Genomic DNA, 25,776 nt, shown 5'->3' with positions numbered 1-25,776 from the left:
TAAAACAAATGTAGGTCCCTTGCAGTCAGAAACAGGTGAATTGATCATGGGGAACAAGGACATAGCAGACCAATTGAATAACTACTTTGGTTCTGTGTTCACTAAGGAAGACATAAATAATCTGCCGGAAATAGCAGGGGACCAGGGGTCAAATGAGATGGAGGAACTGAGTAAAATCCAGGTTAGTCGGGAAGTGGTGTTAGGTAAATTGAATGGATCAAAGGCCGATAAATCCCCAGGGCCAGGTAGGCTGCATCCCAGAGTACTTAAGGAAGTAGCCCCAGAAATAATGGATGCATTAGTGATAATTTTTCAAAAACTCTTTAGATTCTGGAGTAGTTCCTGAGGATTGGAGGGTAGCTAATGTAACCCCACTTTTTAAAAAGGGAGGGAGAGAGAAAACGGGGAATTACAGACCAGTTAGTCTAAAATCGGTAGTAGGGAAAATGCTAGTCAGTTATTAAAGATGGGATAGCAGCACATTTGGAAAGTGGTGAAATCATTGGACAAAGTCAGCATGGATTTATGAAAGGTAAATCATGTCTGGCGAATCTTATAGGATTTTTCGAGGGTGTAACTAGTAGAGTGGATAAGGGAGAACCAGTGGATGTGTTATATCTGGACTTTCAGAAGGCTTTCGACAAGGTCCCACATATGAGATTAGTATACAAACTTAAAGCACACGGTATTGGGGGTTCAATATTGATGTGGATAGAGAACTGGCTGGCAGACAGTAAGCAAAGAGTAGGAGTAAACGGGTCCTTTTGACAATGGCAGGCAGTGACTAGTGGGGTACCGCAAGGCTCAGTGCTGGGACCCCAGCTATTTACAATATATATTAATGATTTGGACGAGGGAATTGAATGCAACATCTCCAGGTTTGCGGATGACACGAAGCTGGGGGGGCAGTGTTAGCTGTGAGGAGGATGCTAGGAGGCTGCAAGGTGACTTGGATAGGTTGGGTGAGTGGGCAAATGCAAGGCAGATACAGTATAATGTGGATAAATGTGAGGTTATCCACTTTGGTGGCAAGAACAGGAAAGTAGACTATTATCTGAATGGTGGCCGATGAGGAAAAGGGGAGATGCAACGAGACCTGGGTGTCATGGTACACCATTCATTGAAAGTAGGTATGCAGGTGCAGCAGGCAGTGAAGAAAGCGAATGGTATGTTAGCATTCATAGCAAAAGGATTTGAGTATAGGAGCAGGGAGGTTCTAATGCAGTTGTACAGGGCCTTGGTGAGACCACACCTGGAGTATTGTGTACAGTTTTGGTCTCCTAATCTGAGGAAAGACATTCTTGCTGGGATGGCAGGACTTTCATATGAAGAAAGTGGATAGACTGGGCTTGTACTCGCTAGAATTTAGAAGATTGAGGGGGGATCTTATAGAAACTTCCAAAATTCTTAAGGGGCTGGACAGGGTAGGTGCAGGGAGATTGTTCCCGATGTTGGGGAAGTCCAGAACAAGGGGTCACAGTTTAAGGATCTCATCTCGGTCTTTTGGGACCGAGATGAGAAAATCATTTTTTACACAGAGAGTGAATTTGTGGAATTCTCTGCCACAGAAGGTAGTTGAGGCCAGTTCATTGGCTATATTTAAGAGGGAGTTAGATGTAGCCCTTGTGGCTAAAGGGATCAGGGGGCATGGAGAGAAGGCAGGCACAGGATGCTGAGTTGGATGATCAGCCATGATCATATTGAATTGCGGTGCAGGCTCAAAGGGCCGAATGGGCTACTGCACCTATTTTCTATGTTACAAGGGACAGTAGATGCTGAAATCCTAAGCAAAAAGAAACTGCTGGAGAGAAATACAGGGAAGGTCAAGATAAAGAGTAGTGTAAACAAGGATTTCAATTAAAATTCACATCACTACTACATCTACTACGTTTCCAAGAATGTGTGATGCCTTATAGAACAGTTAGCCACCTGACAATAAACAAACATAAAATTGTGCAGCAGCTTATAATGAGAACTGAACTTATACAGCACAGATGCCAAACGTCACGGTCACAGCAATCAGGTGTTTATTATACCTTGTCCCTGAACAGTGCAACCAGTCTGTGCATGTAACCTCTGCTCTCTCTCTCTCCAGCCCCAGACCCGCCCCCCCAACAAATACTGTTAATGATTATCTTCGACGTGCAACAGAAAAATGCAATACCGTGTGTAGATCAGACGATACAGAGGAAGTACGATTCAACTGGAACACATCAACGAACAGTCATCACAGGAATAGCAGGGCATGGGCCAACTATTTGGAACGGATCAGAGATCGGAACACTCCACTTCGGATAGTAGCTGACCCTGCCTAAACCTGAAGGGTCTCGAATCCGTAACGTCACCCATTCCTTCTCTCCAGAGATGCTGCCTGTCCCGCTGAGTTACTCCAGCTTTTTGAGTCTATCTCCTGCCTAAACCTTGCCTGGAGTCTGGAGAAGGGTCCAACCCATAAACGTCGTCCGCCCATTCCGTTCTCAGATGCTGCCTGACTTGCTGAGTTCCACCAGCACTTTTGTGATACGTTTTACTCACGATTGCAGTATCTGCAATCTCTGGTGTTTACCCAACACACACACACACACTTACTTCCCATTCATTCTCCCCACCCATTCACCCTCTTCTCTCCACTCTGCCCTTGTGCGTTAACCCCGTGGCCTAGGCGCACATCCGACCCGACCCGACCCGTCTCTTTCCATTGCCTGTCCCACCGGTGCGCTCTCCTCTCCGCATGATCCCGGCTCCTACCTGTGTGGCCTGCAGTGGCTGCAGCTGCGTCGACGGGCCGAAGTGTGGCCGAGGCGTGCGGTCAAGCCCGGAGCAGCGGCCCGCTGCCGGCGGCTCGCCGCATTCCGCCGCCTCAATAACATCCACGAGCCGGCCTCCGGCTTGGCTCCATCGGCAACCTCATTGGACCACGGCCCTCGGCCACCCCGTTCCATTCGCGCAGGCCATTGGCTGCGGGAACCAGTGTCACACTCTTACCGGGCCGGCGGTAACAACACGGCCGGCGTCACATTGTAAACCATCCGGGTATCCAGCCACCGTGGCGCACGCTGGATGCAACTATACCCGTGGTTATGGATTTGGATTTCACAATCCCCTGGATCAGCCGCCAGCCGACCGACCCGCCCCCCTGGATGCTGGACCTCTCTCGCTCTTCCAAGCAAAGATCCTATAGCAGAGTGAGAGGCGGCTATGGAGAATTGACTCATCCCAGCATTACGGGCGGCGGCGTTAATAGTTTGCAGTTAACAGTTATCAGTTTATAGCAAAGATACTAGAGGAGCTCCTCTATAATCTTTGGTTAATAGGGCGGGTGCAGCCGCGAGTAGCCCGCTGGGTAGAACATGCCCCATCAGTCGTGACTGAGTGAGAAAGAAGTGTGAGAGGGAGACAGAAGGTATCAGGTTTATCGGTGGCCTTATTTTGAAGTTTATTCCTCGGCACCGATTCAGCAAGCACAAACCTCCAGCTTTCACAGTAATCAAAAGCAGATGCCTCCATTTCAAAGACAATGTTTAAATACTTAACATTTGTGAGATATTAGAGTAACTCAGCGGCAGCATCTCTGGAGAGTGGGAATGGGCGAGGTTTCGGGTCGAGACTCTTCTTCAGACTGGAAAACTTGAAACATTACCCATCCGTTCTCCAGAGATGCTGCCTGTCCCGTTGAATTTACTCCAGCATTTTGTTTCCTATCTTCGGTGTAAATCAGCACCTGCAGTTCCATCCTACACATTGTGAAATATTACTTGGAGGATCAAAAATATCTGTATGCTTTAATTTTCTTTGATAATCACAGTCAAATTTTGTGTGAGTTCCCTGAGTTGTCTTCTGTGTTGCATTAACCATTTCATGGTTTAAAAAAAGGAACTACATAGAAATTAGGTGCAGGAGTAGGCCATTCGGCCCTTCGAGCCTGCACCGCCATTCAATATGATCATGGCTGATCATCCAACTTTTTTGTGTACATCCAACTCAGTATCCCGTACCTGCCTTCTCTCCATACCCTCTAATCCCCTTAGCCACAAGGGCCACATCTAACTCCCTCTTAAATATAGCCAATGAACTGGCCTCGAATACCCTCTGCGGCAGAGAGTTCCAGAGATTCACCACTCTCTGTGTGAAAAAAGTTCTTCTCATCTCGGTTTTAAAGGTCACATTTCCCCCTTATCCTTAAGCTGTGACCCTTGTCCTGGACTTCCCCAACATCGGGAGCAATCTTCCTGCATCGAGCCTGTCCAACCCCTTAAGCATTTTGTAAGTTTCTATAAGATCCCCTCTCAATCTCCTAAATTCTAAAGAGTATAAACCAAGTCTATCCAGTCTTTCTTCATAAGACAGTCCTGACATCCCAGGAATCAGTCTGGTGAACCATCTCTGCACTCCCTCTATGGCAATAATGTCCTTCCTCAGATTTGGAGACCAAAACTGTACGCAATACTCCAGGTGTGGTCTCACCAAGACCCTGTACAACTGCAGTAGAACCTCCCTGCTCCTATACTCAAAACCTTTTGCTATGAAAGCTAACATACCATTCGCTTTCTTCACTGCCTGCTGCACCTGCATGCCTACTTTCAATGACTGGTGTACCATGACACCCAGGTCTCGCAGCATCTTCCCTTTTCATAGTCGGCCACCATTTAGATAATAGTCTGCTTTCCTGTTTTTGCCACCAAAATGGATAACCTCACATTTATCCACTACAGAAGCAGGTTTATGAAAGGTAAAAATAAATTCTGGAATAACTCAGCGGGTCAAGCAGCATCTCTGGAGAACATGGATAGGGAACGTTTCAGGTCAGGATCCTTTTTCAGACCATTCTATGGTGTTCTGTTGAGAAATAAAAGTGTGTGCCCTTTTACTTCACGTAATTAGGCACGCTACCACGCTGAAAAATCATTCATTTTTAGTGACATGGCTGGTGGTCCAACTTACAACTTACAAATCTTTGTTCATTTTATAGACCAGTACACAAGGTTCCCTGAGAAAATAATTAATAAAATATATCTAATTACACTTTTCATGACTTAAAGTAGAATAGCTTTATGGATGGTCTTGTATCTCTTTTGTATCTACCTAACATTATGAGGCCAGATATACCTATGGTACAATTTTATGGAATATACAATGGAAATTATCCTTTCATTTTGTTCAGAAAAACAGCAAACTCTTTCTGTCAAATGCATTACTAGAGATAGAAAGTATTGATTAAACATTTCGATTTGGCCCCATTTCAGTTTCATTAGGTACCATACATTGGGCCAATATGATAAATTAAATTTGGGAATAATAAATTGTCAGATTTGACAAAAATAATGTCCAATTTTTATTTTCCCAGCAAAAACTATAATATTTGGGAGCAATACCAAGTACGAATACCAATGGGTGCACTTTTTAGGCTGGTTTCTTGGGTGATAATTAGCTAGATTGGATTTGTCTTGCTCTTTATGGACAGGACATGCAGTATGCGGGCAATTTTCTGCATTAATGGTTGGTGTCATTGTTGTAACCTTAATTGTACAGTTTGGCCGGAGGTGAAGATAATTCTTTATATCAACATCATTAGAATGAAGAAACACGAAGCAGGTACTCTGTTCCAAGCTCTGTCATCGGAAGTGATTACAAGGCAAATTGAAAAAAATCGCAAATCCTCATCGATGCTTGGAAATCTATGGCACATGACCAATCAAAGTTGAGAAGGGGCAGTTGGGAAGGTATCAGAAAGTGTCTATTGTCATGTGTACTGGATATGGTCTGAAACAATTTGCTGCACTTTTACAGGCACAAGTATAATGGTTCAGTGATAATACAGGGTTATGGTTAGGGTTGTGCAGGGTGGTTCAGGAACCTGCTCGTGAATCTAGAGTAAAGGTTCTCAGGCCCCTGTACCTTCTTTCCGATGGTAGCAGCAAGAGGAGAGCATGGCCAAGGTGGTGTGGGTCTTTGATGATATTATCTGGCTTCATGAGACAGCATTTCTATAGATCTCTTTCATGGTGGGGAGGTCCGTTTAAGTGAAGAAGCAGGCAATGTCTACCACTCTGCAGCTTCCTTTAATCTTGAGCATTCAAATTAACGAACCAGCCCATGATACAACCAGTCATTATCCACTCCATTGTATACCTGTAGAGTTCTTCGTCCAGCGATGGTAGCATCGTCGGTGAATTTAAAGATGGTGTTGGAGCTATGAATGGCTACATAGTCTTGAGTATACAAGAGAGGGTAGAGCAAGGAACTGAGCACATGGCTCTGAGTGACTGTGTGCTGATGCTCAGAGAGGATGAGGAGGTGTTGTTGCCAAACTATGCTGACTGAGGCCAGTGAATGAGGACTGCAAAAATCCAGTTGTTATTAGGAGAAGCCAAAACCCAGTTCCCAAAATGTGTCAGTGATTTTTGAAGGGATGAAGATGATGAATGCTGAGTTGTGGTCAATGAACATCAACCAGTAGGTCCATCAATAGGTGTTCCTGTTGTTCAAGTAGTCCAGCTCTGAGTGGAGAGCCAGCGAGATCGCATTTACTATTGATCTGTGTTGTTGGTAGGTGAGTTGAAGTGGGTCCAGATCATTACTGAGTTGATTTGCATTATAACCAATCTGTCAAAACACTTAATTGCAAAGGATGTAAATGCCTTGTGTAGTCATTGCTTTTCTTTGGTACTGGTATTATGGATATCCTTTCAAGTAGGTGGGGACCTTGGATTATAGCAGTGCAAGTTTGAAGATGTCTGTGAGAACCCCAGCCAGATGGTCCACATAGAATTTAAGAACGAGGCCAGATCAGGGCTGGACACTTTCTGCGAGTTCACCCTCATGAAAAAATTGCTGTCGTAATATCATTTAGTCGAGCTGCAAGGAGAAGGTCTATAGAAGCAAAAGGAGCACACCAGCTCAAACACCCCGTCAGGCACCCCAGCCGATTTGTGGCTTATTGGCCTTATTGATTATCTCAGAATCCACAATACTAGAGTGGAAACTAGACTGAGAGAAAAAGGTATGTCCATGTTTAGGGGTGGGACTGTTCTGATGTTAGTTAGTGTCTGTCTGTGCTTGGTTTGTGTTCTGAGGCTAATTTGTTGTGTCAAATTTATTTTGAGCATTAATTTGACAGTCTATTTAATTGACATGCTCTCTGTGCCGGAGTTTGCTTGCCTGCCGGGATTTTCTATGAAGTTACTTTGTAAGTGGGGTTACATTATATGATGCGGTTAGTTTGAGCACTGAGTTTAATTTTGCTGTGTGCTGGGGTTAGTTTGATGACTGCGCTTTGTTTGCTTGTGAGCTGGGATTAATTTGGGTGCTGCGACTTCTGTTTAGCAACAATTTTAATTTGTCTGTGCTGGGGTTAGTCTGGCTGCTCTGTTCAAATTCTGTGCCGGCATCAGTTTGCCTGTGTGGTAAGATGCTGAGGAGAGCTGCATTTTCTCGTATGCCCGGGAGGGAGAGATAGTCAGTGTGAGCACACACACACACGGGGCAGTCAACATCAACGCTGTGCAACGGCATCTCTGTGCTGTTCCGAAGCAGCAGCTGCCGGGATAGACAGGCTGCCGTGGATGCTGGGGGCAAGCGTTGTGCCGAGTCAATGAATCAGACCCGGCACCGTCGTTGGGATGAAGAATCTCAGGCAGGCTGCATCAGAGACTCTGACTCGGTTAGGTGAGCAATGAACACACAGCACCACGGAGCAGGCGGAGACAACCCGACCCAAACACCTGCCGCAGGCCATGGCACAACAGGCCCTGTCCCCTCAATATTAGCTGGCCTCTGAGACATTCCCGCTCCTGAAACCAAAGATATTAGGGCTTGAAACCCTCGGCGCAAATCACCGTTAACCCTTCGAGGTCAAGGACACACTGTTCTCTCCCTTCTCTTGCAAGCAAGAGAAGGAATAGATGTTGTCGAGCATGGGATTATACAGTATTGGGCGGCTGTTTCCGAAATAAAATGATATGAGCCTTGGACGAAAGTCCAAATGTATTACCAACCTAAAGGAACAGTCCCATCCGATGATTGAGACGACATTCAACAACCAATGTGGAGCTGATCTCCCAAACCCTTGCTGAGATCCTTGCTTTTAATCCTTGCATTCTAATCTGTTGGAGTGTGCGTGTGCAGTATGAGAGGGGGTTGGAGTGGTTGCAAGCTGTTGGGTAAATGGTTTTAGATAAAGCATCTTCCAAAGGAGAAGAAAAATGTCCCCAAAAACATGAGTGGAAAGTGATTATATTGCTGGATTAACAATGTAGAGAATGTAAATGTAAAACTAATTACTATTCAATCCAGGAGATGATCCAATGGCTTTTAGGGAAATAAATGTGCTGTTTAGTCAGGTTAAAATGTGATTTTATTCTTGAACAAACCTGACTGGCTCTTATTTGTCCTCCAAAGTGGCTGTTCAACCCTTCATTCTTCACAAGTTGTTCAAAATTTACCAACACATTCTCAAGGCAGTGGAAATGGGCAACAGATGCTGGCCATGTCAGCAATCCTTCGTCCCAATAGTGGAACAGAATAGTGGAACAGCGGATCAGGAAGAATTTGAACAGATAGAAACAATGCTATCAAATTTAAGGATTGCTTTGAGAGTGGTTTTGTTATGGTATTTTATTCTTGGCTGGTTCAGTTTATGTAGAGATTTAGTATTAATCCTCAAGTGTGTACAATAATTACACCAATTGTGTGATTATTACAATGACACCCAGACACTAACGACTGAGCGTGTAACTGGTTAACGCAAGGTTGCACTGGGTTTAGGATGAAATGTTTTAGAGAAACAAGAATTTTTTTCCACAACTCTTGACATACTAACCACCAAAAGCAATTAATCTCTGTTTGTAAATTTTCATTTGTCTTTTTAAGGATGGAGCTTTCAGATTTCCAGTGCCCTTTGAGTGAAGAATGGTTTTCTTACACAATTTCTGTGCATTTACCTTATCAACTACTTTGATTACTTTAATACCCACAATTAATACACTGCATGATCTTTGATACTTCACTTATGTTTTGTCAATGCAAGTTGACCTAATACTGCAGCAGCAGTATTGTTATAGTGCCCCACACCAAACTCCACCATGATTTCCCCTCTCCTTCCTACCCCTATCTTGCCCCAGAACTGAATTCATTAACGTCCATAGACTTCCCCATTGTGCTGTAACCGGCACAGGACCTAATTGTAAAAGAGTTGGCTGACCTTTAGGAATCCCATGGCCTTTTTTAACTAAGTCTTTGGCCATTTCTGATGCATCTTTGACAATCTCACTACCTTGGAGGGGTAAGGAAAGGGAAGCTGGGAAATCTAGATCTGAGTGTCAGCATTTCTGTTAATGCGGAGGAGAGGCTTTAGGTTGTTTCTGGGATGGCTTTTACCAGCTGAATCACCGTGGTAATAACACATGCTCAGGTATGAGTGACAGTTTTAAGGTTAACATACACCAATTTTCTGGAACAAACAGCTTTGTAAAATTAAAGGGTTTGGAATAAAACCCTTATGCTGTAGAGCACGAAAGATTGCCATGGAAACTAAGTTGGTTGCCGTAGCAAATACTGCATCCAGTAGGATGGACTTACATTTTCACTTCTCTCTGAAAGGAGGCAATCTTTGCAATTTATAAAGTGAGGTGAGGTACTTTATTGTGTGGAGCTGGTAAATGCTCAGAGCTTGTGCTTCATAAATTAAAGTTCCAGAGCGCTGGCAGGCTCTTTCTGTATCAATCATGGTTGAAAAGTCAAGTACTTGGGAGACATAGGCATTATGCTTGCCGTCTCCACAGGTGGTATAGGAACCTAGTATTGGATAAGAAAAAAATCATTCAGGCACTTTCTAAGCTCCCTTTTAATTTGCTTTATGGCAGGATCAGCCTCTTCCTTGATGTGTGGATTCTGCCCTTCCAGTGACTGAAAAAACTACAAAACCATTTGACTGATCCTGGCATAAAGCAAATTAAGAGGGAGTTTAGAAATGTATTATATGTAGTCAGCAGACAATGGTTCAATTAGAATTTCTCTCAAGGTGATAAATTATTTAACAGAATAAAGAAAAGAACTCAGAACAGTGCTGGGAATTATACCAAAGGAATATGAGCAAAGCTGAGAAAGATCCACTGTCAAAAACAATGTAGCATAAATACCCAGCAGTAATTATTTACTTAAAATTATAAATGAAATTGCAAAGAATGAGCTTAGTTCAATGCAGAAATTATTTTACCATTGGAATGTTTTTCAATTTTGTGTATATGTGTTACAGTGAATTGAATTAATGGCATCAGAATGATGATGTGTTTCAATTTTGTGAGGAGGAGGAGAAGGTTAGGCTTCATTTGTGTGGGATGTTGGGGGAGGGAGAGGGCTGGTGGTGCTTAATCCATCAGAGGAAGGGGTTTCAATAGTAAAGTTGATATCTGTGGATCAGCCCTGAAAGCAAACACCATAATTTCCTCTCTCTTACTTATCAGTTCAGATGTTCTAAAACGTCCTCTCAATTCATCCCATTAGCTACAAGCTGCAGAGTGCAAAAAGATTCGTCTCCAGGCTCTTCTCCTGCTTGAATCCTGACCTCCTGTTTGTAGTCCCCACCCAGTATTGAATGTATTCCAAAGGTTTAATTTGTTCAATCCTGGCAATGATCAGGATTGTATTACAATAATATTTTTGGCCCATTGTGCAGAGTTTGATACCTACAGCAAAAACATTCCCTATTGTGCTCTCATTTCAGACTCTGCTTTTGTTGAACAACTAACCATTCACTGTTTTTGAGCACTCATCCTTTTAGAGAATTCACTCTGTACTTTATTCTCAACAGGTCTGACACACCATCATCCTGGATATAAAGAGGTAAAGGTCACAGATATCTTGTTTTCAGATGGTGGATGCATCTGGCAAGGTTGCTGCGTATTGGCCATCCCCAGAGCTGATTGTTGGCGTTGGTGTGTCACAAAGGTGGGAGGGATAGGAGGAAGAGAAGGAAGAGGAGGAGGAGGGGGAGTGGAGATCATGAGCCTAGCTTTGGGAACTCCCCCAACTGTGCTGAAGCTCTTCCTTTGGAGGCTCTACCTCCTCATTGGTGCCTGCCACCCACCCTCTCCTGGCCTGTTCATATTTGACCCTTTGAGCCTCCCTTATGGCCTCCAGCCACTGTCTTCTGGTCCCTGCACCAGCTCAATGGAAGTTTTCAATGACAAATAAACAAAATGCAATATTCATGATGTCATACCAGTACACTCCCTTTCCATTTCTCTGTCTGCCTCTCTCTGTACTGAATGCCCCCACCCCCTTAGCCTCTTTCTTGCCTGGATTTGGATTTAACTAAACATGGACCAGCCTCCAGCTTTCCAATCTGCCTGCTCGGCCTTTAAAACTAGGCAATGCTTGGGTTGACTGCAGCACACAGAGAGAGCTGTGTGTTTTGTTTTAGAGTTGCTTGCATTCCTCCATGAAAGAGGACTGTGTGACAGGTCACAGGACCAGGCCTTGTGACTGAGGCGAGCATTGATGGGATGGTTTGAAGTCGAGCAGGAAAGGGCCTTTGCTGTGAAAGGAAATGCCCCAGTGGGTAAGAATCTGCTGCTGTCCAAGACCAGAGTCCAGGCTGGAGAGCCTCGAGTGTTCCAGGAAGGCTTCCTTTGAGGTAATATCAACCTGATAAGGGGAATGAGGAGGAATTTATTTAGCCAGAGGGTGGTGAATCTGTGGAATTAATTGCCACAAAGGGCTGCGGAGGCCAATATATTTAAAATGGAGATTGATAGGTTCTTGATTAATGAGGGCATCAAACATTATGGGGAGAAGGCAGGAGAATGGGATTGAGAAGAAAAATTAAATCCACCATGATTGAATGGCAGAGTAGACTCGATGGGCCAAATGGCCTAATTCAGCTCCTATGTCTTATGGTTTTCACCAGTCATGAGGAATGTGAAGAGACCGAGGTAAATAGAGAATACAAAAGGAAATTAAGGTTATCTAGATTAGGTAAATGAGGGAGACCACATGAGCCTTTCTTTGCTGTATATAACTCTGTATCAAAAGTCCTTCACAGTCTCAAAAAGTGAAAATCAAGTGTAAATACATAGAATGAGCAGCAAAACGGAACCGCAGCCTTGAGAGCAGTGCAGCAGAAACAAAATTCAGATCCACAAAAATAGCGGGTTTAAATTTTCAATCCAATTCTATGATTGCATTTAGATTAGATTTGTGGTTTGGTACTTTACATTTTGTTGTTTTCTCACTGTTGATTAATGTTTGCAACATAGGAATCAGGATGTTATCATTTTCTGGAAATAATCTTCATAAAAAGTGGCTACATAATAGGATTTCTTTGTAAAAAGAGGGGGATAATTGCAGACTCCGGATGGTAACTGATTGATTTAATTGCCCTTTATATCTGTACTCTTGTCGGTTTTTCGTCCAGTATCATACAGTGTAATACGCAGGAAACATGAAGAACTGTGGAACATGTAATTGGTTCTTTTTTTTTTAAAGTTCTTTTTAGACTGCAAACAATGATAAGCTTGTGATCAAGCACATCGTAAATTAAATCACATTATTTACCATCTTTACAGCCTTTCATAATAATCAAAACATAGTTTGGCAAGTTTAATTCCCGTCTTGAATTCACTTTGATCTTTCTAAAATTCAGTGCTGCTTGTGCTAATCTTAGTGACTCAATAGATGTTGGTGATGTAGAATGCATCTCGTTTTTCTGAAGGTCTCACTTCTTGTCTCTGCTCATTTATTGGTTGTGGCAGCTCTTTAAACCATTGTAGGACTCGTCACTGGAGTACATTCAAACTCAAAATGAACTTCTCCCCTTAAAGTAATGTGTCTTCCTGTTTGCTTTGTTTCAACTGCCTTTCCCCCAGCTTCCAGACTTGGCTGAACCAGACTGAAACGCACTCCTGGCTTTTATATGCATTGATAGTGGCAGGCGTGTCCTCTGGAATGAACCGAGACATCAACTAATTGTGAAAGAAAATCCGAGAGCCAAAACTTTGTAATAATATTTTAAGTGCTATTCACAACTTTGTCTTCAGTCTCTTTTTTTACTGTCCAAACTAACCTCCTAGCATTTTTGTTTGAGGATGATGAGGAGACCTGATGTGTATTCTTACTTAGTTTCATAAAGTACTCATTTGGAAAGACCAAAATTACAGCCTCCTCATGAGATGACATCTTGGAATGTGAGTTCTTCTACTGTGTCTTTGATGGTGCAGCATGACCCTACATGCTTTGCTGCAAACCATTTTGATTGATTGTCCACCAAGATGCTGCCCATGACTATCTTGTTGTGGTCAAGATGGGCATTCTGGGGACCCCTTCACACTTGGGCTGGTGATCTTGAAGCTTGTGATCTGCAGTCTTGGCAATTGTACACTAACTGGACTGCTATTGTGCAGGAAGGAACAGCTGATGCTCGTTCCAGAGATGCTGCCTGTCCCACTGAGTTACTCCAGCTTTTTGTGTCTATCTTCTGCTATTGTGCAGTTGTGTTTAATTGTGTGGTTATGTGAGAAAGATTCACTTTGAAGCAGGCCAATTGTGCACCCAGATCTTGAGATACAAGCAAAAAATGTTTATTGTCTACAGCTTGGTTGAAGATTATTTTGGGCACCACAACGGGTGTTGCCCGCATATTGTTTGCAGTTTTGACCAAAACATTGTGTCACTTGTGTTTGTTTACCTATTCCGCCACTTGATCCTTTGGGCTATATGATACCAGTCTAGGTATGCAATAAATCTTGACATTTGGCTTAATGTCCATATGGGCTTTGTGTCCCTTAATCCTTGTCTATAAATCCTTAAACAGATTTGCAAATTGCTCTGGAGGCTTCTCGAGATGATTTTTGGAAGTGTTCATTCTTCTAATCCCACTTTTATTCTGCAAGGCAATCTTTTCCTGACAGATCTTGCATGTTTGTATAATTAGTTAATATAAATGATCACCTTCCTTTTATGATCATATGCTACATGTCACATCTGACTAAATGTTTTGGAATGTTTTATCAACACCTTGCCTAGCCTCTTAGTATACATATCTCTGGCCACAATTAAGTAGTCAGCTGCTGTACCGATGCTAGTTTCTGTTTTCAGGTTATTAACGTTCAATTTGATTTTAGAAAAACTATTTTTTCCTTAATGCAGCTAGTGACAAGTGTGATATTATACCACCCATCAGGTTGTTCACCAGCTTTACTGTGATAAAAGTCACCTTATTGTAGCTTTCTTTTGTTAGTATTGTTCTTGCTCACCTGGCTGACATTATTCTGGCTGGCAATCCAGGTCTAGCTTTACACATGGAGGCTCTGTGCCCTTGTTACAATATTCTGCTGCTGTAAATGAGCACATTTGAGATTATGTGGGCTACGACTTTCCTGGATGCTTGACAATTCATATATCCATGTGACTCCAACTGAATGTTGGCGCTCCCACAATTGCTACTGTCCTATATCCTTGTTAGCGCATTAACAATGAACATTAACATTAAAACTAGGTGTGGTTGAAATTCTTTGGGATTTTTAGAAGCTGCTTCCATCACTAAGGCTGTTTTACATACATGTTCAAACATTCATTTACTTATTTCTTCAGGGCTAAAAAGGGATATTTGCACCTGTGATGCTGCTGTAAGCAAGATTTTCACTGTACCTGGACATCACTGTACTTGTGCACATAACAAACTGGATTTGACGAGATATTTTGACCCAGGCAAACCTTGGAGAACAGCTGTCAGTCCCATTCTCCGATTTAACAGATAGGTTTGATTGAAATGACTTGTTTGTTCAACTGCACACAAAGTTGTCTTGCAGTACCTGGTTCAGGAAAGTGCTAAAATGATAATGTCATGACACATTTTTTAACACTGCTAAATAATCACTACTGGTCTTCTCTGACCGTTGGTGACTGTTTTTAATTTTTGCATTTTCTACAATTCTGAGTGTGCATTATTAAAGTGATTAATCCTCCATCATCTCATCGAATACAACATCTATTGTATCATGTGACATAGGAGGTCTGCTACATGGCTGAAGCACCAGAGCATACCACAATAATGTTTTTTTTTTAAGTTTTATGGTTTCATTTTGAGCAGGTACATTTATCTTCAATTTTACTGATATTTTTTGTCCCGAAAACATTTCATCCATTCTGCAGAACAATAGAAAGGCTCTCATTGACTTCAAGGCTCCCTTCAATCGGGCTTGATTGTGTTTGCACTGCTGTCTTGCAACAGTCCTACTTTATCATTGCAAGGCCTAAATCGGTAATCCCAAACACACTGTCTTTATTCCCTGTACTGGATTCCAAATTGAAATTGGTGAGATAACTCACGTGGACAGGTTAAAGACTTTAACTTTACTACTTCAAATCTTCCATTCTTCTCATTGCCATTGTGGTACCTGTACCTTGAGGGGGCTTGGTGCAGTTATGTGCTGAATAATAGGTGAGAAACACAAAGAGTTCTAAAAAGTGTGACAGGTTTGTTCAGAATTCTCATCCAAAATGCCCAGAAAGAAGCTCAATCAATCACATCAGAAATCATGTTATACTTATTTACATAATTCCACCATCCATGCAGTTGTTGCTCACTCTATTGGGAGCTGTGATAATCCTGCATTCAACCAGCCCCACTGACACTGGAAGTTGGGTTAACCTGGCTCGAATGCTAGTACCCCTCCTCTCTATTGCAAGAGGATACCAATGCATTTAATTACAAGCCCTGCATTTGTGGTAGATTATCCCAATCCCCCTTTTATGGGCTTGGGGACATGTTTGTGCCTGGGATCCACAACTTTTTTACTCTGATGAGGTATACTACTACCTGAGCCAAACTATAAAGGCAAGAAAGTTGGGATGGTCACTGGGCATCACGTGACATTACAGGTCCCTGGAGCAAAGGTCAGCAGACTGTTTGTGCCCTGGATTCAAGATTTAATGCAGAGATGGTGATTATTCAGCATTCAGCTCTGCACTATCTCAATACTAATGTTGTTTTCTCTTTTTGCAGCTGACTGAGGTCACTGAGTCGCCAAGAAGTCCATTTGTCTGCGAGCCACGCCTGTACCACACGCTGCAGGCCCGGAAACTCAATGGGCACAGGAACCGCAGCAACAGCATTCCGATAGGGTGCAAGAACTACACACAGGGTCACCAATGGGTACACTGCATCAACACTAGCCTCTGTACGACAGACCCTCTAACCCTTAATAGTCCCTCCGCTGATCAATTTAACAGCACTTCCTAATCAATATGACACCCCTCCTCCAAACTGAGACCGATCCTCTTCCAAATAGTAGAAACAGAGAAACATAGAAAATAGGTGCAGGAGGAGGCCATTCGGCCCTTCGAGCCAGCACTGCCATCTATTGTGATCATGGCTGATCATCCACAATCAGTAACCTGTACCTGCCTTCTCCCCATATCACCTTGACTCTGCTAGCCCCAAGAGCTCTATCTAACTCTCTTTTAAATTCATCCAGTAATTTGGCCTCCACTGCCTTCCGTGGCAGAGAATTCCACAAATTCAGAACTCTGGGTGAAAAAGTTTTTCCTCATCTCAGTTTTAAATGGCCTCCCCTTCATTCTTAGACTGTGGCCCTGGTTCTGGACTCCCCCAACATTGGGAATATTGTTTCCTGCATCTCGTACGTCAGTCTTACCTCTCATAGCCTATAGACAGCACTCCTTTGCCAATCTGAAGGATAACTCCTTTCTCTCATGTTCAAAGAGTATTCAATGGGCTCTCAAACCCCACTTCCCACCTCCCTGCTCTGGCCCACTTACCATCTTATGTTATTTAGGTATCCACCGCAGCTCCCTTAGCCTTTTCTGTATTGTGAACGGTGTCAACTATGGCTCAGTGGGTTGCAATTTTGTCTCTGAATCAGAAGTTGTGGGCATAGGTCCTACTCCAGAGACTTGAGCATGTAATCCTGGCTGCAATCCAGTGCAGTATTAAGGGAATTGTCCACTGCCAGATGCACCCTTTTTTTGGATGAGATGCTCAATGGAAGCTCCATTTACCCATCTGAAAGAGAGTGGATCTCTCTGATATCCCTCAACCAAACTATCAAGTCAATTCCTCTTCATGGGGATTTACATTATGCAGATTATCTCCCTATTTTCCTACATCGCAATTGCGACTGCTCTTCAGAAGTATGGCATTGGCCTTAAAGCGATTAACTATATATCTTCAGGTGACATAGGGGGAAAGTGTTCACCCAAAGGAAATTGTGATATTAGTTTCTTTTTTCCAGCAAAGTGGCCTACGATTTGGAACAGCAGCCTCCTACCTAAACCTAGAGAAACTGGGGGAAGGATCTTATTCTACGGTGTACAAGGGGATTAGCAGGTTTGTTGTGAAGGCTTCAATTTTCTAGTTAGGACTACTCTACCCGTACATAAACTCTTTGAAATATGTTGTGAGTCAATATCCAAGATGATGTTTGTCCAAATCAACAAACATTTGCATGCAGTTTTCCGGAAGAGGAGTAACAAAGAGTAAAAGATAAACAGGAGAGTCATAGGGCACCCTTTTTCTAGCTCGCAGATCTCAGAATCTGTCCCTTGCTAAATAGAAACATAGAAAATAGGTGCAGGAGTAGGCCATTCGGCCCTTCGAGCCTGCACCGCCATTCAATATGATCATGGCTGATCATCCAACTCAGTATCCTGTACCTGCCTTCTCTCCATACCCCCTGATCCCTTTAGCCACATGGGCCACATCTAACTCCCTCTTAAATATAGCCAATGAACTGGCCTCAACTACAGTCTGTGGCAGAGAATTCCAGAAATTCACTACTCTCTGTATGAAAAATGTTTTTCTCATCTCGGTCGTAAAAGATTTCCTCCTTATCCTTAAACTGTGACCCCTAAATCTCTTACACTTGTTGACTCTAGTGGAAGTAGTATTAGTATATCACGTCTCCTCCCATACATAGTATCAGCCCAGTTAATTTGATCTGGTCTCTTATTATCCACCATCTTCAGTATTTCTTCACCCATGTTTTCCTGTGAAAGCATACAATTCTTGTTCTGATTCCTGGCAACCCATTCCACAGTCATCAGTGTTTTGCAAGCCATCTATCTGTGTGTTCTCAGATTGTTTTTGATTATCTTCCTTATGCTCAAATGATTGATCTCTTGAGAGCAGCCTGGACCCAGCACTAACATCTCGCACACTCCATTTTCATCGTTCACCTAATATGAAAAGCCCACTATTGACTCTAATTCTAGCTGTTGACAACCAACTCTCAAACTATGTTGTTATATATCCTATTCTTTAATACCAAGCTTTTAAATACTGAAGATGAAGCTCGTGTAAGACATCTTATTAAATGCCTCTGGAACAACCATTTACATTACTTCCACCACATTCTCCAAATGTTAAAGCATGACTCGTTTAATTTGTTTTCACTGTTGATCTGTGCTGAACCCATGTATTTCCGAACAGTCACTGACTTTATTCCTAAACCAACTAAATTCTGCTTTCTTCCTAATGATCATTTTGCTAATGACTTTAAAATGTCAGATGGAGATGAATGTCAATGGATTTAAATGATGCTATATTAACCAGGTCATTTGGTTTCTTAAAAACCTTTTGATTTCCTAACTCTGGAAGCTGGAATCTGGATCTCGTATTTAGGATTTTCAGAGAGCCTCATCTTTAGCTTTGGCAGATAGGCAACATTAGATATACTTTGAGACAGATGTAAAACATATTTGGCCACATTTTAATAATTTTGTCAATAGTTATTGAACAATTTTATGATGCTTCAGATAAAATATGATGACAATAAATGTTATAAGGATCATAAATGTTAATAGTTCTGAAAATTGAATGGGTCAATCAGAAACCTGTCAAATTCCGTTTTCTTGCATTCAGTTTGCTGACCTGTGTGTGGTCTTCAAATATGACACTGACAATTTCCTGATTTGCTTAACTTGAATGTTTTGTAAGTTCTCAGCCATCTACTACTCAGCTGCTTGAAGCAGTTTTTTAGCAGACTGGACTTTTTTTCCAAGATCCAGGTAAATATTTATCCCTAAACATCGGCATTTTATCTGGATATCTTTATTATTAATAACTGTAATTCAAGCTATCTCAGTGTATGGGAACTACTGTGGAATATTACAGAGATCAGATTTTGTATTAAAATGACAGACTCAAAGTGGTGTTAACGATCTTTTTACTGTATACAGGATAAATGGCAATCTTGTCGCCTTGAAGGTAATTAAGATGCAGGAAGAAGAGGGAGTTCCTTTTACTGCAATCCGTGAGGGTAGGTACAGTATAAGACTCTGGTTCTACATCTGTAAATCACTCCAGTGAAGAAACTTTGTAGACTGGGAGTGTTTTATGATGTAATTCCACTGAAGTAAGCATGTGTGATCAAGTACATTAACTATTACTAGTAGGGGATTATATAAACTTGAGGGAAAGTAATGCACCATAAATTATTACAATTTGGTGTTGGTGCAAAGTTAACTTCTTCTGAGACAGTCCTCAAGATTTAAGATGCTCTGCTTTCATTCTGGCTTTGTCTGTTCTGAGGTGGTTGATGTGGCCTTTTCCTAATGGCTAGGGTGTAGATTTTGCCCATCCAGATGCACAACAAATATGATCTTCATTGGTCCACTTCAAGAAAAATAGGGGTAGCAGCACAGTGCTCTATTGTGGTGGAAAAGTAGCGCAACAGTAGAGTTGTTGCCTTACAGCACGAAAGACCCAGGTTCAATCCTGACTATGGGTGCTGTTTGTATGGAGTTTTACATCTCGCTGTGACCGCGTGGGTTTTCACCAGGTGCTCCGGTTTCCTCCCACTCTCCAAAGACATACAGGTTTGCAGGTTGATTGGCTTCCGTAAAATTGTAAATTGGCCCTAGTATGTAGGATAGTTCAAGGGTATGGGGGATCACTGGTCGATGTGAACTCGGTGGGCAGAAGGGCCTGTTTCCCCACTGTATCTCTAGAGTCTAAAGTCAACATCAGACCCAGTGCAAAGCATTTATCAGCCTAAAGCCTTCGACCCATCAGTTGGAGGGTTCTGTGGAGCACCTCCTCTTTTGGCTATCAATAACATAGTGTTTCCATGCTATGCTTGGTCCTCGTTATTCATCCCACCAGTCTCCATATCCCACAGATCATTTGCACTACATTCAACATGATTCCACCACCTGGCCCCATCCTTTTCCATATTCTGCAGATACCTCTTTCCATAGTTTCTTAGCGCTCTCATCCCTCCTCATTGGCCCACCGCTCACAGGAACATTTCCCTACAACCAAGATTTAACACCTGCCCCTACACATCTGCCTCTCACCTCCATTCAGAGACTTCAATAGCCATTCCAGGTGAGTGAGAGGTTTACTTGTGTCTCTTCCAACCTCATCTATTGCATTAGATATTCCTGATGTGGCCTCTTCTTCATTAGCGAGATGAAACCTAAACTGGGTGACTGTTTCGCCAAACAATTGTGCTCCATCCGCTAAGGTCTGCTGGAGTTCATGGTTGCTAGTTATTTGAATTCCCTTTTTCGTTCCAATACCGATCTTTCTGTCCTCGGCCTCCTCTACTGCCAGAGAGAGGCCATACACAAACTGGAAGAACAGCACCTCATATTCAGCTTGGTAGCCTACATCCCAACAGCATGAATGTTGAATTCTCCAATTTTTGGTAAACATCTACCTCCCCTGCAATCCGCCTCCGCATCAACCTTTTGCCTACTTCATCACTCTGTTCCTTTCCCCTCCTTCCGCTCGTCTCCCACCCGACCCTTCCCCCTTTTCCTTTCAGCCCTGTGTAAGTAACAAAGGAACGGACCGTTTCACAATGCACCCACCTGTCTAATAGGCATCTCCTGTCCCACAGAATCTGCCGATTCCACAATGACTTCCAGTTTCAGAGTGTGTTTGTGCATTACATATATTGTGACGTCACTACTATGGATGATTGTGAAGTTGGGATGCAACAAAAAGTTCAGTAAATGCATTATAGTCAGGAGATTGGTCACTCAGAACGACTAGTGGAAACAGAATAGTTTGTTTGCCCAAAATTGTACCTATTCCTATAAAACATCTGGTGTGAGGCTGTCTCTGTCTTGTTTCCAGCATCCCTTCTGAAGGGCTTGAAGCACAGCAATGTGGTGCTTCTGCATGACATTATCCACACACAGGAAAACCTGACCTTCGTGTTTGAATATGTGGTGAGTGAATTCATCCAGCCCTGTACATTTGACCAAATGCAGCCATTGTGCAGAAGTTCAGTGTTAAGGTTGTATATTCAGAAGCACCGGTGACAATGGATTCAAGCCAGGAAGATTGGGAAGAATAAGTAATTCAGTATCTAGTGAGTAATTTAATATTTCAAAGCCAGCCGTTTGTAGAAACATTCAAGGAGGTGAAGCGATTCTGAATTTTGATATCTTGAGCTAATAGCAATGTAAATTTAGACAGCATCTTGCATATAGTACATTGTTCCCTGTGCTTTCCAAGAGCAATGAGCAGACAAATGGGATATGATGCCATATAAAGAGATTTTGGAACTGGTGGCCAAGGGTATTGAAAAAGAGCTAGGCTTTGAGGACTGTTGTACAAAAGGTGGAGAGGCAGAGAGATGTAGGTGTGAAGTTCTGGAAAATAAGGAATTGAAGCAACATTTGCAGAGACGGCCACTGGAAATAATGATGTTAAAGGGGGGGGCAAAATTAAAGGATGCAAGAATTCTTAATGAGAATGTAACGAGTTTTGAATTGAACACAGGCAAGACAGAACCAGCAGCAATTCCTTCAGTGGGTCATGTGTACATTAACTAGAATTATCACTGGATTAGACTTGGTGCCCAGAGTGCTGACTATTGCTCTCTGCATCTTAACTTGCGTCAATTCATACTGAACTGCTATGACTCTCCTCTGGCAGTGCCTCATTTGTAAGCCATTTCCCAGTCTCTGTATATTTTCCCTCCCCATCTAGTGATCCCCAAGCAAGTTTATCCATCTGTCATAGAGCAGATTTTTCACATCTTTGACACACTAACCATCCCCATTTGTTGTGCTCCACCGCTTGGAGATGAACTTTCCTAATGTTCTTCACTATTCCAAACATTCGTTGTTAAACTCCTTCTTTGAAAATGGCACCCTTCCCTGAATGTCATTGCAACAAAGTTGCATCCACTCTCCTCCCTCGTCCTTCTGGCTGGGTGTCCAGGGTCACCCCACCTTCCAGTGGTGTGACCAGAGTTATCCTCACACCCTCAGTTGTGTCCAGAGTTATCCCTGCATCACGGGTGTCTGCCAAGCGTCATGCCCACACCCCCAGCTGTGTGTCAAGAATTATCCCGACCCAAACCCCCCCACCTGTGGTCCCTACCTCTCCCTCTGCTCTGTGTTCAGTATTGTCCACCATCCCTTCAACTTTGTGTCCAGAATTGTTTTTATACAGGCAAAGTTACAGCAGGAGAAAATGTTGAAATTGTCATGGCTACAACTGTGAAACTGTTGGAATATTGCTAAGAATTTAGATAATAAGGGGAAGAATATTTGCAAATATTAATTCTTAACCTGGGGGTCGTGATGCCCTAGGGGGGTTGTTTGGGTCTTTGCCGGGGGTCATGACGGGGACACAAATAACATATCAATTTGTTGAGTCCATGTTTAGGAACCTAACAATGGTACATACCACATACAGTATTTTGTTTGCGTTTGTGCGTACTGGTGCCAAAAAGGTTAAGAACCACTGGAACTTTAACAGGATGGGCAGGTATTTGTTCTCTGATGTTTGGAATCAATGGCACTTTTGCTGACAGTGCCGTGATATGCTAGCTTAGGAACCTGTTTCCTTTATGGCGAAGATAGTCACAAAAAGTTGGAGTAACTCAGCAGGACAGGCAGCATCTCTGGAGAGAAGGAATGGGTGATGTTTTGGGTCAAGACCCTTCTTCAGACTACTCCTGACATACTATGTTTTGTTCCTTTCAGCAAACAGATCTTGCCCAGTATATGACACAGCATCCAGGAGGTCTACACACACACAACGTTAAGGTAAAAGAGGTTCTGGCTCCAGTTTCACTACAGCTGTTAATAATTCCAACACTCTCTGTGAGCAGTTGGTGTTTGGGTAGTGTCTGGGATCAGTTTGTGTTGAGCACATCCTGTTTCTCTATTCATGCTGGTCACGCTCTGGTTCTGTTATTTCTGGTTTTCCTCCACTGCCCTCTGGTTTCCCCGAGTTACAATTCTGCCAGGGCTGGTTTATCCTGCAATACCAAAAGATGAATGCAGTCCTCTAGATGGAGTCTCGTTGTGGTTCTGAGGAGCAATTCCATTCCCCCTTTCTGGTCTCTGAGATGAAGGACCACACTTCATTTCCCTCCTTGAATTTTTTTGTGCCTTAAATTGCTGTTGCAAATGCATGACAGTTTGCACAGCTGTTGAGGTAAGAAAATGTAAGGCTTTACTGGCATCTTGTGATCCCTTCTCACTCCTATGCGATTCAATACTAACTGCCTCCTAAAGTGCTTAGTTGCATCAAGCTGCTTCACTTATGCCCCTGTCCCAATTAGGAAACCTGAACGGAAACCTCTGGCGACTTTGCGCCCCACCCAAGGTTTCCGTGCGGTTCCCGGAGGTTCTCGGAGGTTTTTGTCAGTCTTCCCACCTGCTTCCACTACCTGCAACCACCTGCAACCTCCGGCCACACGGAAACCTTGGGTGGGGCGCAAAGTCTCCAGAGGTTTCCGTTCAGGTTTCCTAAGTGGGACAGGGGCATTATAGTTCTGTAGGGAGGTGTCGGAAATCGTCCAGGTGTATTTGAGTGCCGGATGGAAGTTAGTAGTGAAATGGATGATGTATCTGCAGTCTGAAGAAGGGTTTCGATCCGAAACGTTGCCTATTTCCTTTGCTCCATAGGTGCTGCCTCACCCGCTGAGTTTCTCCAGCATTTTTGTCTACCTTCGATTTTCCAGCATCTGCAGTTCCTTCTTAAACAAAGTATCTGCAGTTCCTTCTTAAACACCTCTTCATCTTTGGGATGTGGGAGAAACCTGGAACACCCGGAGGAAACGGGGATCACAGGGATAATGTGCAAACTTCACACGGATTGGACCAGAAGCCAGGATTGAACCCAGATTACCAGACCTGTGAGGCAGTAGTTCCACCAGTTGTGCCACTGTGTTTAGTTTAGTTTAGAGATACTGCACGGAAACAGGCCCTTCGGCCCACTGGGTCCGCGCCGACCAGCGATCCCCGCACATTAACACTATCCTACACTCACTAGGGACTATTTTTACATTTACCAGGCCAATTAACCTACAAACCTGTACGTCCTTGGACTGTGGGAGGAAACTGAAGATTTCGGAGAAAACCCACGCAGGTCACAGGGAGAACGTACAAACTCCGTACAGGCAGCACTCGTAGTCGGGATCGAAACCGGGTCTCCGGCGCTGCATTCTACCACTGCGCCACCGTGACCGCCCGGTGCTGCCCCATTCTCGTCCAATTTCTTTCAAGGTTGACTACCATTTATCAGCTATTGCTGGGAATACCTGGATGCTTCTCATCCCAGAGTGATAGAAAAAATGTCCAGTGAAACCTCACTGCAGTTCTGGTCACCCCAAATGTGACAACTCCTCCATATATTGGCCCCACGGCAGGCTGGCCTGAACTGTGAGTGTGATCAGCTTTAGTTGCCCTCTGCTTCCCAATCTCAAAGCAGCGTCCTTCTCTTTCAGCTCTTCCTCTTTCAACTGCTGCGTGGCCTGGCATATATCCATCGCTGCCACATTCTGCACCGCGATCTCAAACCGCAGAACCTGCTCATCAGCTGTGTTGGAGAACTCAAACTTGCTGATTTTGGTCAGTATGTCCATGTTCTTGGGATGGAAAATGAATGTACTGAAGGGGTGGGCTTTCATTTAGTGTACCAGAAGGATGGGATCTAGAGAAGAAATAATGAGTTGTTTCCTCCATTCTATCCCTTGTAGGTCATTGTATTGTTAGTGTCATCAAACCATTTTGGGGGGCCTTTTGCACCCCTCCATTAGCATTATCCTGGTGCTAGGTGAGGCTCACATGATTACTCTTGATTGAGTCAAAAGATTATGTAATTCAGGTACCATTTTGGAGGTCTCATTGTTCAGATTAAACTTCTTATCATGGTACTGTTTGTTTCCTGGAGTGTACATAAAATAAGCCACGGAAGTATTTCTGGAAAGAGAAGGTAATGCCTGGAGTTGGGGATGAGTTTGTTTCTATTCTGTCCTCTGTTTAATATCACTAAACCAGTTTATCTGAAGCATCACATTAATGATTCTGGGAGCATGTAACGGGCAAACCAGCTGTAACAACTCTTGCATTGCAACTGTAAAAAGGCTTCATAGAGACATAGAAAATAGGTGCAGGAGTAGGCCATTCAGTCCATCGAGCCTGCACCGCCATTCAATATGATCATGGCTGATCATCCAACTCAGTATCCTGTACCTGCCTTCTCTCCATACCCCCATGATCCCTTTAGCAACAAGGGCCACATCTAACTCCCTCTTAAATACAGCCAATGAACTGGCCTCAACTACCTTCTGTGGCAGAGAATTCCACAGATTCACCACTCTCTGTGTGAAAAATGTTTTTCTCATCTCGGTCCTAAAAGATTTCCCCCTTATCTTAAACTGTGACCTCTTGTTCTGGACTTCCCCAACATCGGAAACAATCTTCCTGCATCTAGCCTGTCCAACCCCTTAAGAATTTTGTAAATTTCTACAAGATCTTCTAAATTCTAGTGAGTACAAGCCGAGT

The 25,776-nt window shown here is 43.2% G+C and overlaps 2 protein-coding genes across 6 annotated transcripts in view; one reads left to right on the top strand and one right to left on the bottom strand.

The window, feature by feature from the left end:
* The window catches only part of LOC129698955 (hyccin 2-like), a 34,601-nt gene extending 31,670 nt beyond the window's left edge, over window positions 1–2,931 (bottom strand). Inside the window, exon 1 of one of the 2 annotated variants that reach the window (XM_055638457.1) lies at window positions 2,749–2,931. The gene's annotated coding sequence lies outside the window, so the exon portion shown is untranslated. The remainder of the gene's footprint in view (window positions 1–2,748) is intronic. The other variant, XM_055638458.1, reaches the window with a different exon arrangement.
* A 110-nt stretch (window positions 2,932–3,041) lies between these two features.
* Window positions 3,042–25,776, top strand: part of cdk15 (cyclin-dependent kinase 15) — a 36,809-nt gene continuing 14,074 nt past the window's right edge. Inside the window, exons 1-8 of one of the 4 annotated variants that reach the window (XM_055638463.1) lie at window positions 7,454–7,665; window positions 10,808–10,839; window positions 16,001–16,150; window positions 17,250–17,344; window positions 19,195–19,274; window positions 21,101–21,195; window positions 22,966–23,028; window positions 24,717–24,840. In XM_055638463.1, coding sequence (XP_055494438.1) covers window positions 7,620–7,665; window positions 10,808–10,839; window positions 16,001–16,150; window positions 17,250–17,344; window positions 19,195–19,274; window positions 21,101–21,195; window positions 22,966–23,028; window positions 24,717–24,840 — 685 coding nt within the window. In that variant the 5' untranslated portion in view covers window positions 7,454–7,619. Of the gene's footprint in view, window positions 3,186–7,453; window positions 7,666–10,807; window positions 10,840–11,271; window positions 11,633–16,000; window positions 16,151–17,249; window positions 17,345–19,194; window positions 19,275–21,100; window positions 21,196–22,965; window positions 23,029–24,716; window positions 24,841–25,776 lie in introns of those variants that run through there. The other 3 variants (XM_055638461.1, XM_055638460.1, XM_055638462.1) reach the window with 3 other exon arrangements.

This window comes from Leucoraja erinacea, chromosome 7 (assembly GCF_028641065.1).
Source record: "Leucoraja erinacea ecotype New England chromosome 7, Leri_hhj_1, whole genome shotgun sequence".
NCBI classification, from domain to species: Eukaryota; Metazoa; Chordata; class Chondrichthyes; order Rajiformes; family Rajidae; genus Leucoraja; species Leucoraja erinaceus.
This window is presented reverse-complemented; position numbering and strand designations above follow the sequence as displayed.